Source organism: Podarcis melisellensis (genome assembly GCF_964234715.1).
Source record: "Podarcis melisellensis genome assembly, chromosome: 6".
In the NCBI taxonomy this organism is placed as follows: domain Eukaryota; kingdom Metazoa; phylum Chordata; class Lepidosauria; order Squamata; family Lacertidae; genus Podarcis; species Podarcis melisellensis.
Window position 1 is genome coordinate 59,201,141 of NC_138538.1, and position 12,729 is coordinate 59,213,869.

Below are 12,729 nucleotides of genomic sequence, written 5' to 3' on the forward strand. Positions count from 1 at the left end.
ACTTTTTCTTTATAAGTGGATATAGACAGCGACCTCTTCCTTTTTTTTTATTGTGGATTACAAAGTTTCAAAACCCAGCTCCCGGACTGTCTGGATACAAAAATCATCAGATTGCAGTAACTGTATATAAAACTTTGATGTTACATTGGGGCTACTTTTGAGGTTACAAATAAGGAACTGTTGCATGCACCACTGTAAAGAACACCTATCCTCTGCTAGTTAAAGTGAACTCTTGAAGGTCCTACCCCTTGGTTTTTGGTTTTCCTTTTAACTTTTAAATTTTGGAACTTAATGGTGGAAACTTTTTATTTCCTTCCCAATTCACACATTTAGTAGTAGTGTGGTTGCCACTTGAAAATAGAACACTCAGGACTTCTACCTCCCTGTTCGTTTAGGTTCATTTTTATACAGAGTTTGTTACTTAATAATACATTTATGTAAAAAAAGAAAACACATCTTCATATATAACAAGCTGGGCAAGGTTGATTTCCAAGTGGTTAAGTATATCTAATCATATGAATCAGGACTAGAGTTGTGCATCATTGCAATTACTGTATTCCAAAACTGAAAGCAACAAAACAAACTACAAGAAAGAAGATTCCAGCTAAACATTAGGAAGAACTTCCTGACAGTAAGAGCTGTTTGACAGTGGAATTTGCTGCCAAGGAGTGTGGTGGAGTCTCCTTCTTTGGAGGTCTTTAAGCAGAGGCTTGACAACCATATGTCAGGAGTGCTCTGATGGTGTTTCCTGCTTGGCAGTGGGTTGGACTCGATGACCCTTGTGGTCTCTTCCAACTCTATGATTCTATGATTCTATTCTATGAAAACATGGAAATAATACATGCAACAAAGCAACCCAACATGTTTGTCCCACAGGAAGTCTATCCCTTGAAGCTATGTCACTAGCTCAGTTGTTGTTTTTTAATGGCTGCTAGTTTCTCTATCCAAAAGCAAGCAATTTTTGAAAGACTTTCAGAAAGCATAAACATTCATTTTCTTCATTCTAATGCAGTGGCCCTATATTCATATAGTGTCTCCATCTCTTCCAAGTGGGATTCATTATAGACCCAGAAAGATGAATCAGTCTTGCAATATCAGACAGATTTAAGGTTTATGACTAAATATAATCCCTGTGGAGAACTGAAGGCCTTTTTCATACAAAAACAAAGAGATCTTCTTCAGTCTGTGCTAGGGCCAGGCCAGCACATTTTGGCACCTGAGGTGAACCACAAAATGGTATTTCCCCAACATGAAAGGAGTATTGTCTAGACATTCCTGCCCCAGGTCTGCAGGTCATCACACCAGATGCCAGGGATCCTGGCTGGCTCTCAGACTGCCCCACCCTCACCTGTCCCCAAAGGCCACAGGAGAGGAGCTGGTGAGCCAGAAACAAGCTCAAGAGCTACCCTCTAGCTAGCTGTGTGTGAGATTAGCTGGGAAGGGAAGAAACTAAGAACCTGCCAGGATCAGGACCTGGTTGAGAGCAGAGGATGGAACCTCTAGCTCTTATATAAGCTGCCAGTCTAGCAATGATTGGTGGGGACTGTCATTTGTGCTCGTTTACAGTCTCAAAGCTGAGTATCACTGCCAGTGGAGGAATGAGGTGTGGGGAGAGCTGCAGAAGAGCCCAATTACTTAAGCAGGGGAAGGAACCTCGGGAACCTTCAACTTCTCCAGGCTACTTGTCAGAGGGGCAACACACAGCTTTCTATTACTGCAGAACTGTGCTACTGAGAACAGACACATGCAGCCATTCACCAAGTGCTCTTGTGATGCAGTCCCAGCTCATGGAAATGTTTACTTGGATTACCCTTTCACTGACTGCATGAATTAAACAAGTTTATGTAGGTGAACTGAAATGATGGAGAAGCTGTGAACTCATTTCCCTCCACTTCACAGACCATATTTAATTCTGACACCTATCCAAGGTATTCAGAAGTGTAAACACACCTCACTGTGATGACCATTTCCTTCCTCTTGCTAAATTAGTGACATTTCAACACTAAACCCAACAGGATTTCTTCCGATCGGACACATTAAAAGTTTATATGTTTAAAAGAAGCAAAAAAAAAGTACTGCAAAACACGTTCATCATTGCTAAAGAATTTACAAGGATATTCTAGCTTCCTTTATTTGGGATCAACAAAAATATAACAAGCAGCATGCAGTACTTTAGCTCAGTCAAGCATAAACCTCCTTTGGCACTATTACTCTTTTCCATTTTCAGGTCCTTTTGGTGGCATTTCTCACCTTTTGAGGTTTCTTTATTTGCAGCAGTTGCCTGGGTGGCATTTTCCAGAGCCCTGAACACTACTGAGTTCCTGGCACATCCAACAAATAATACATCAGGTTAGGCCCTCGCCACTGAGGATGTAGTGTTCTTTGATAGGGGCAACAGGAGGTCTAAAAATGACTGTGCAATGTGCTCAAAAAATCTGAGACGTTTATTTTGTTATGCTAATGGTGCTCCTTTTACAGAATTCCAATTTGGGGTTATTGTTCACAGTGCCTTGGACTCTGAGCACGATCCTTCTGGGAATGGCATAGATTCATTCTACACTGGAACAGCAACAGCTGCAGCCCCGGTGGGCATTGATAATTTTTCACTTCTTTGAGGTTAGCTGTTGCTAAGTTTAGTGTTTAATTATTTTCTTCTTCTTCGGCAGGTCTGAAACCCAGCTTCAATTGAACAGATGGGCTTCTGTCTGCTGGGTGGAGAAAGGGGGAATGGTATGGGGGCAAATTGCTGTGCACCCTATGTCACCTTGTGTCCTCTATCCCCCATCCCCTGCATCCTATTTATTCATCATCTTTGATTCATGCCCATTGGGCAGGACCTGGAGAATATGGTGGACTGGATGTCTTGATGTGATCGGAGATGCTGGATTGACAGGACCAGATGGTGCATTGGCCATGAGGTCAAGAGATGGCTTTTGGTGTGGCTTCTTTGTCTTATCTGTATTTCTTTCCTGTATCTGTTTAGGGATGGTGGTGTCCAGCTGGTCTACTGAGAGGTCAGACATTTTGTTGTAGGATCGGCAGTAAGATTTATTTGACCTTGTGATTGGGAGATGATAGGAGGCCACCTAGCCAAGCTCATTGTACTGGGCACCTTTTTTATGCTCCCTGAGTCACCCTTGAGTGAATGGTATCTGACTACCTAACATTGCTGTCCAGATTGAGGAGCTGCCTAGTCAGATGTTCTTGGGACCTGAAGGAACCACCCTTCTAAACACTGGCCAGTGGGTGAAGGAACGTCTCCACCCCCATCGTTCTGCCCGGGCATGAGGTCCAGCTCTGAGGGCCTTCTGCCAGTTCCCTCACTGAAAAATGTGAGGTTTCAGGGAACCAGGCAGAGGGCCTTCCCATCAGATGTCAAGGAAATCAACAACTACCTGACTTTTAGAAAACATCGGAAAGCAGCCTTGTTTAGGGAAGTTTTAATATTTGATACTTTATTCTGTTTTTAATCTGTTGGGAGCCGCCCAGAGTGGCTGGGAAAACCCCGCCAGATGGGTAGGGTAAAAATGAAGAAGAAGAAGAAGAAGAAGAAGAAGAAGAAGAAGAAGAAGAAGAAGAAGAAGAAGAAGAAGAAGAAGAAGAAACAACAGGGGGCCCTCTACAAGTGTAGAGTTCAAGCTGAGTGCTGTTGTCCAAGACCAGACATAAGTGCATTTGCATGAACTTTATGCTCTAAGCACATTCCAAGCCCACAGTTAATGGCTATGGCTTCCTACAAATCTTTAAGCATCTTTAGCAAAGTTCTTACCTTTACACTAAATGCATGTGACATAACCTGAGTTGGGATAGACAAAAATGCCAATTTACATTTCTTTCATTTTTCTAGTTTTAAGTCTAGTTCTCCACATTCCTGCATCAGTTTGCAATTTTTAAAAAAGAAAGTTTTCATTTAAAAAATGTTATTTTCACTAATGCATGCGTTTTAAGCATGTTTTCTCCTAATATGTGCAATTTTTGTACACAATAGTTGGCTGGAGAACTGCATCGCTAAATTTGGAGAAATGTATATTTCAAAAGTTAGCTACCTTTCGGTTTATGTATTGCTTTGAGTCCCGGAAGACGTGCTCCATGCCTTGCAGGCCTTTTCCCACCTGACCTGGGAGAGTGGGGCTCTGACCGACTCCAGCTACAAAAGCTGAGGCTGCTGAACAGAATCTTAGGTTGGGGTATTGTTTAGGGGTTTTTGGTGGTGGTGGGTTTTTGCTGTTAAGATGTTAATTTATTGTATCTTTGTTTTGTATCTTATGATTTATGTGGAAATAGTTCAATTCAGCCATGCACTTTTTTGTTTTATTTGTGGTTTATACAACTTTCTCTGTTTGTAATAATGTAATTCTTTATGTTGTAAGCTACCTTGAGCATGGTTTTGGCTGTGGAAAGGCAGCTTACAAATAAAATGATGTATGTGTGATTCGGGGACTGCAAATTACGCAGGTTTGCATTACGAAAGGAGCCAAATTGAATTTATCTCCCATTCCTGGTTGCAAGTCTTCATGCCAAAGTAGGGGTGGGGGCAGGAATCTGCAAGGATTCTCTAGCTTCCATTATTAGAGATCACAAAAAACCAACACACAGTACTTCAGCTCAGTTAGGAATAAAACCCTTTTGGCACTATTTCCATTTTCCATTTTCAGATCTTTTTGGTATTCCCTTTCCCCAGTTAAGACCACTAGTTGAACAGTTAAAACAGCCAAGGTGCATGTTCCCACCAAGCAAAAAGATCACATCAACCGCCCACTACTGAAACATATCTCTATTTTGAGCTAGTTTCCAAATTTCCTTATGTTTTCAGGATGCCAAAAAGCTGGAAGTCCACTTTCAAAAAAGCCCCGCTCTCACTCTTTTTTCCGTTTATATGAGTAGATTATGTGAAACTCATTACATTTTATGGTTTTGCACAAAAATCTTAGTTTCCTACTAATATTATGCAATGACATAATGCCATTTGTAGAGGTGTCACATAAAGGGACTGACTTTTATGGGCTTCTGATGGCAAGACTATCCACTTTATATTCTGTTTTATGTAAGCGTTCTCAAAATTTATTGATCCCAACAGATTTCTCAAGTTACTTAATTATAAAAGGAAGACTATAGCCTAGTGGTTTAGCACGCCAATATACAAGCCAGTTAAAACGTTTTGCTATAGCTGCAGAGCGTTGGCTCAAAGAGCAACGGAACAGGACATTAATATATAGGACCTTTTTGAGGACAGAAAACAAATGCAAAGGAGAGAAAGAGACAAGGCTAACTGCTTTTATGCTATCAGACACTATTATTATATGTTAACTTAAAAGATGCCATGTGCGTACAGTTTCTTTTTGCCTTTCATACTAAGAAGGGGAGAGGAGAGGAAGTCTCACACTTCTACACTTCCATCCTGTTCTGCCATGTCTATTTTTAGTTTAAGCATCTTCAACATAGCAGCAAGAATATTTTTCACCGTAATGTATATTTGACACAGAAGCACTGACAAGTTTGGATCCTCAGCACAGAGAAATGCACATGTGTCACATATGAGTACATATAAGATGTTTTGCGTGGAAATAAAATTCATAAAAATAGCACATGATATTGTGTGTCAAATGGTCACTTTTTTCCTTTTTGTAGTCCATGCTACAGGGCTCACTCCTAACTGACACTGGTCAACTCCAACTGTCCATCAACCAACAGCTGATTGAATTTTGGGTACATGCCCAATGCCTATGCCAAACCTGCTTCATTTGTAATCATTATAGTTGTGGCCTAGCTTGATCCCAATACTTGTCTCCTATATTGTATGTACTATTTTGCACACACATCCCACAACCTTCACTGTGCCTATGCTTCGCAACCACATGTTGACAGGGCTGTGTGTGAAGAAAACGCTGAGAATCATTATTACCTTTAATTTCAGGTGTCCATATCTTGGCTTGTTGTTTATGACATAATGCAGCTGATTCCTCAAAGAATCTTTGTCTTCAGCTTCTAATGACACACTGGAAATAACTTTGTTCTCATGAACTTCAACTTCCAAGCCTGTGTTCCTGAGGGGCAAGAAATAAATATTGCATGGGGCGGGGGAGGAGACACACAGATTCAGAATCCAACATCATCTTTCAAACGCAGAACAAATGTAATTTCTGCCTCACGTATAACACTGCCCTTACTTGAGACAAATGGAAGTCTGGCAGATCCCTGGTACACTCCATTTCAGATGTCCCCTACTATTAAAAACAGGAAGTCCTCTCCACCTCATTCAGCAGGGTAGAGGCATTTGTAAAGCCAAAAATAAGGCCCCACCTAATATAGCAGAGCTGCTGCCTCCTCCACTGGGTGAGTGTCTCATTGGTTAGGTGACAACATACTCTCTTCAAGTGAGAAAGGTGGTGGCAGCGGCACCCACTGCTTCCTCTCTTTGGCACTGCAACCCCATCCCCACCCCACCTGTTCCTACTGTCAGTTTGGGGTTTAATTAGTCAGCCTTTGGTCCTTTTCACCTACTCCATAGGGTTGGCAGGTGTGGTTAATTCACTCTGGGTAACAAAAAAACACCCCAGACTTACTTTTACAACAACACACTTTTGTTACGGAACTGACATTGAAATACCTAGCCATTTTTAAATGAACAAAATGTGCCAGTATTAATTCACTATAAATAATATGCTGGATCTGATGTAAAGGCAGCTTTCTTTGAAATGTTTGATTTATTAATTTACTTAAATATATTTTATTGCATTTATATCCCACCTTTTTCCCCGAGCAGCTCAAGGTGGCATACATGGTTCTTTCTTTTCTCATTTAATCCCTACAACAACCCTGTGAGGTAGCTTAGACTGAGAGTTACCTAGTGAGCTTCATGGCCAAGTGCGATTTGAACCCTGGTCTCCCAGGTCCTAGTGTGACACTCTAGCCACAACACTCAATGTCCTCCCTATGGGTCCATATCTGTTTTGTACACGCATTGCCCTTACACATTACATCACAGAGATTCACCTGCCATAGCATAAAGTGATTTTTAGAAATCGTAACGGGCCTCTTCCTTCCAAACCATTCTGACATCATAATTGCACTCTGTAGTTGTGTCTAGCCAGCCTACTATCCATGAAACACAGCTTTGATATTTCCTATTTGTTCTACTTGTTGAGGATTAATTAATGTCAGCATCCTGACCTTAATATTTATATTAAAAGATCATAATTTCATAAGAAACGAGAATGAAAAGAATTAACAATTGCCAAGAGACAAGCAACGCATCCATCTTCTTGCCAATAAACAATTCATCAAACATGTTAACAATTAAAGAGAAATAAAATGTTTTCCCCCTGTCTCTCCTAAAGTCACTTTGCATAGAATGTCACTTCAACAGCTAACCTGGAAAGATGAGGGATTTCATCGTTGACTGGCAGGATGAAGATGTAAAGTGTCCCTTGGACTGTGTGCTTGCCATCTGTCAGCTGAATGGTGAAACTATCCTCTAGGCTTTCTGTGTCATCATGCATGTACATAAGCATCAGTCCTATCGGAGAAAGTACCAGAGACAACGGAGTATTTTGAACACAGCAGTCAAGTGCCACATTCTAAAGACAAGCAACATCCAAATGGAATTTAGGGTATCAAAGCTACATAAACTCGAAGGAACTGATTAAGTTATCCTGCAGCTTGCACGTGTTCTTTCCTTTCAAATAAAACAATCATAGCAGGATGCCATTAAGGTACTTCAGAACTGCCAAGAACAACTTGATATCACCAAATGGCCTTTTTGAGGCATTAAGATCATTTATTTCCCATTTAATCCCTGAACTGCTAGCCAGCTGGGATTATCAGAATTTGAAGTGGACAGAACCCAGAATTAATCAGGCAGTTGACCAATACATTTTGATGTATGTAAACTATGGGGTGCATTTCTGCCCCCCATAAGTCTGTAAAGTGACCCTTAATCACCACTTGAAGATGGGATTTCATGGGTTTATGTTACCTCATGCCCTCCATTGATAACAAATCCTGCTCCCTCCTGTCCTTTTAAACACTGAGGTCATTGAGCGAAGAGTTCTTGAAAATGCAAAAACTAACTCACATGGCTTTAAAATTTTTAGTTAGGGGCTGGTTTAGGAAAACTCTGATGGATGCAAGTGTCTACATTTTAGTACAAGTTTGGATACAAAGGTCTTTCAGCTAAATACTTGCAGCAAGCTGTGACAGCTTCCCAGCTCCCTCCTTTAACCAAGTTTTAACGTTTTCTTGTACAGTTCTTGGGTGGAATTCAATGTTGCAGTAAGGAGATCATTCCATCAGCCCAAGGATTTCTGCTTGCCAGGTGGAACCATCATCTACCTCCTCCACCTATTCTAGGGGTTCTCCGGACCCTCCCAAAGAAGACCGGGGAGGGCATGGAGGGCTCATGGGGGTTAGGAGGAGGGGATGCCCCATTGCACTAGTGGGATGAGTTGTGCTGGCTTCTGCTAGTGCAACAACTTGGTTAAATTTGGCCCCTTGTACAGAGTATGTAGCATGAATGATTTTACAGATGAACAATGAAAGCCTACTGAGTCCAAAAACAATAACAGAACATATCTGGAAAATGTGCTTGGGCTACAGTCCTAAATGTGAAAAGTTATTTGTGTTTAATAGAGTTAAAACAATATGTTACTCTATTCCAACATCAGGAGATACAACTGCATTTTTTGGGGGGGGGGATGAAAATGCAGAGTATAAAACACAGTTGTATTTTTAAAAATAAATAAAAAAAGTCTCCCTCTTGCTTAACTCTAGATGCTAGTCCAAAACAAAAAGAACTTACTATATTAGAGGGGAAAACAGCACTCCCCACCTGCAGGCAATAGCCCGTTCTACTACTTTCAGTATTCTTCCATCTCATTCTGATGCACGTCTAGACCAGGCTTAGCCACACACAGTTCTAATTATTATTTCAGGACACTCACTATATCCTCTTAGCAATATTAGTGCATCATGCAAAAGAGAAGTTGGCCTATTTTTAATAAATGCCATACAGTTATGAATATGTCAAAATATTTCTTGTATTAAATTATTTAGAATGCTGCTAGCATGCATTTATGAGCCTGTCCTGTCTGCCAAATTTCCAGCATTCAGCTATCAGTCTGCTTACATATGGCCACTTAATTCAAAATTTGCAGTTTGCAATTTTTATTTTATTTTAATTGAATATTTAAGTGTCTAAGGTACTGGGCACTGTTTACATAGCTAGTTAGTTGTGTAAACATCAATATAATGAATTGCCAAGTTATGAATTGATGAATTATGTACTGCAAAGCCGTGGATCACTCAGAGTTGGTCAAGGTTCTCAACCAGTGGGAAGTGAAATGAACATTTGAGGCTCATTTGTTTCTTTGAAAAGGTCTATTCAACTCAACTTTCCCACTTGGGCTCATACAGAAAACAAAACCAGACTTTTTATGGAAAAGGACATCATTTCGATTAAGAGAGTCACAGAATTGCAGAGCATCCTGGATTACTTCAAAGCAGCTTGAATGTATGAACAGATGTTCAGAAAATGCAAATAAGGTGGAATTTGAAGGAAGAGTATTAAAATATAGATATTTTAGGAGCAATCAGGTCAGCTGAATAACTAATGTTTTCCCTTGATGCAGAACTAAAATGTTTTAAGTGCTTTCATTCCTTCCATCACAGAAGATTGTCAAAGCACTGCCAAGAAAGAAAGGGAAAATGTTGGTTTAAATGCTGTCATTTGTCAAATGCATGGGCATTTGAAATACAGATACCATGAAGCCATACTATGAGTGCCTGGGATGATTCATATCCTGCTTATTCCTATGGCTCAATATTAGAGCCAGTGTGATATAGTGGGGGAGAGGGAGGGTGTGTAAGCCCTATACAAGTATTCTGAATAGGGCTAAAGTATGCCCATGAGGTGGGGAGAGCTTGCACGATTGTTTCCTGCACTTGTGAAGACTTCCATGTTGTATTTTTGTTTTAATGGTTTTTATTTCTAGACTGTACTCCCCATGCACTCTGGATCTCCACTTGTAAGTTTGTATGTTTTTGTACACTAAGAAATAGAAGCTGTGGTATATAGATCATTGGGGGACAGCCTGTTTTTTCAAGATTCTGAAAGAGTGATGTTTTCTTAGCTTTTGAAGAGACACTCACTTGACATGGTAGCTTTTATCCACCATAGATCAGTTTTAAACTTTCCCCTCTTCTTTTGACAAGCACATAGAGCAGGTAGCAGTGAGACACTCAGGATTCTGGGATGAGATGGATTTTCTGGGCTCATGAAAACACAGTTCAGGGCAGGGTTTGGTGACCCCATAACTGTTGAATGCACTCTAACTGCAGGCACATTCTTAGCTATCACAGTATTGATAGGGATTCTGTTAGCTGCCTAGAACTTGGCTTTATCAGAAGATCTTTGAGGCTGGCTGAAGACAACTGGACCTGGATTTATTTTTAATGATGTTCTCAGACAGAGCACCTGTTAAAGCTGAGGCTTTAATTTTTTATATTGCTAAAAGAGATGTTTTCAATATTGTTTTTACCATGCTGCATACCATTTCAGGTGCCATCTCTATATAACCATTGGTTCAAATGCTAATGCTTAGATGAACTTCTTTAAAGCCTAGCCTAGGCCTTCTACATGATATCAATGTAAAACCACAATAATGCCAGATTTTCTGGAATGCCAGATTGCCTCTAGCTCTGTTCTGCCCATCCACTCTGCACTGCTCCGTTGCTATACTTGGTAAGCTCATGGCACAGATGCCAACCTCGAGGAGATATGTGATCTGCTGTTTCTAGTTCCTAAGCTGATTCTGTGAGCAGTTGTGTTAGCAGCAGAGGTGCCACTGAGTGCAACATTCAACTGCCAGCTCTCTGCTAGGGTCTCTTGCTCACAGGTGCTTTTCTGTTGTTGTTTTTCAAGAGAAAGGATGATATCTTTAACCACAAAAGGACAAGCAAATATACTATGAACTTTCTTTTATTCAGAAAGCTCTCTTGGCCAGGGAAAACTTGAGCCACAACTTGCTTTGGTCACTGGCCAGTGTGACGCAGCTCAAGATGAAATGATGGGAACACACAACGTGTTGGGATTTCACATTTGTTTTCATATTAAACAATATCTTGCATAAAACATTACATTTTAAGAGTTGCGGTAAGTTATTCTATTTATCTTTGATTAAGTTTTTATGTTTAATTATTCCCCCCCCCCTATGTTTTTAGCCATCATTATTTTTATCTGTAAACTGAGTCCCTGCTAGGGAAAAAGGCAGGGTATTGTTATTGTTATTGTTATTGTTATTATTATACTGTGCAATCTGCACAGAAATGTTTGTAGAACTTAAAGTAAGCAAGGAGGAAAGCAGAATATTAGTGCTGAGGAAATCAAGGTTCAAGTCTTATATAATTTTTGCCATGGCAAGAATTTAGGTCAGTGTTACTCTTGGTAAAGGACAAACATCTCTCTGTGGTCACCTCTAAACTGTCGGGGTTTTGCTGGAGTGTTTCAAGCATGTACCAGAAATTTAGGTTTGCATAATTAAAGGGGATTGAAGCATTCTGTTGCCCTAAAACAAATCCACTTCTTCTTTCTTAAAGCCTTTTGCAGTTAGGGAAGTGACAGGCAAATGCATTGAAAAGTGTGGAATGAACAAATGATTAACCTGCATATTTATAAAGACCCCACGAGCAAATTAGGATGTATGCTCATTGTAAATAAATCAGAAAAAATGATCAATGCAGACTGGGCATAGTCTAAACCCATAAGCAAATGAGGATGTATGCTCATTGAACAGGTCATCTGGAGGAGCCTTCTGCATTTTGTTTTTGTTTTTTAAGTATCACAGAGGACTAGAGGGTGCAAGTATTTTTATATCTCTTTCTTTCAGAGCAACGTGCTGCAATGAACTGTGGTTTCCAGTAGAGGCCATCCGTTGCTCATACAACATAAATCTAGTTTCTTGCTAAAGCAAACTGAGAAGCTTATAATTGATCATTGTGAAACATTCAAAACAAATAATTTCATTTCTTTCTCCTTCAAAGATTTACAAGTCTCATCCATGTTTACATAACACCTGATAAATTATTTGTCCTTGTTCCCACCCAAGATATTATTTTTTTGCTGTTCTCGGCAAATAGCCATGTGAGCCCCCATTCATCATGTGAGAAGTAGCATACCGGAATATGTCATACTGATGTTTTCGCAACTGCATCTGTTCCATATTCACTTACAAGAAATTTACTTTTAATTTTGCATCTACTTGTATTATCTGCAACCACAGTTCTATTAGAGTTCTTCCAATTTTAGCTGGACTTGCCCACTGAGAAAGTTCCAGTTATCCCTGCAATACATGGGAAGCTGTCTTATACTGAGTCAGACCATTGGTTTATTCTAGTTTAGCATGATTTGCTCTGACTGGAATTGCTTATGAAGGATTTCAGGCAGGGGACTCTCCAGCCCTGCCTAGACATGCTGGGGACTGAACATGGGGTCTTCTGCAAGCAAAGCAGATCCTCTGCTGCCAAGCTATGACCCTATGCCCCAAGGAAAAGATTAGGAAGCAACAATAAGCCAGGAGACAAAGATGCTGCGTTGTAAAGCCCTTTCTCTTACTACACTTTAGAGTGATAGCTGATCCATGGCCATTTGATGTACCTTTAGGACTATTAATTTGCTGGTGAAAATTTATCACTGAAACAGTTCTTTATCCTGGAAGAACTGTTCTGTCTGCTGCT

General features: G+C 40.3%; 1 protein-coding gene across 4 annotated transcripts in view; it reads right to left on the bottom strand.

Moving 5' to 3' along the window:
* Positions 1-12,729, bottom strand: part of LOC309372269 (FRAS1-related extracellular matrix protein 1-like) — a 104,622-nt gene that overhangs the window by 47,542 nt on the left and 44,351 nt on the right. For all 4 annotated transcript variants that reach the window (XM_081915670.1, XM_081915669.1, XM_081915671.1 and 1 more), the window contains exons 21-22: positions 7,372-7,516; positions 5,903-6,044 (exon numbers count right to left, since the gene is read on the bottom strand). In XM_081915670.1, the coding sequence (XP_081771796.1) occupies positions 5,903-6,044; positions 7,372-7,516 (287 nt within the window). The remainder of the gene's footprint in view (positions 1-5,902; positions 6,045-7,371; positions 7,517-12,729) is intronic.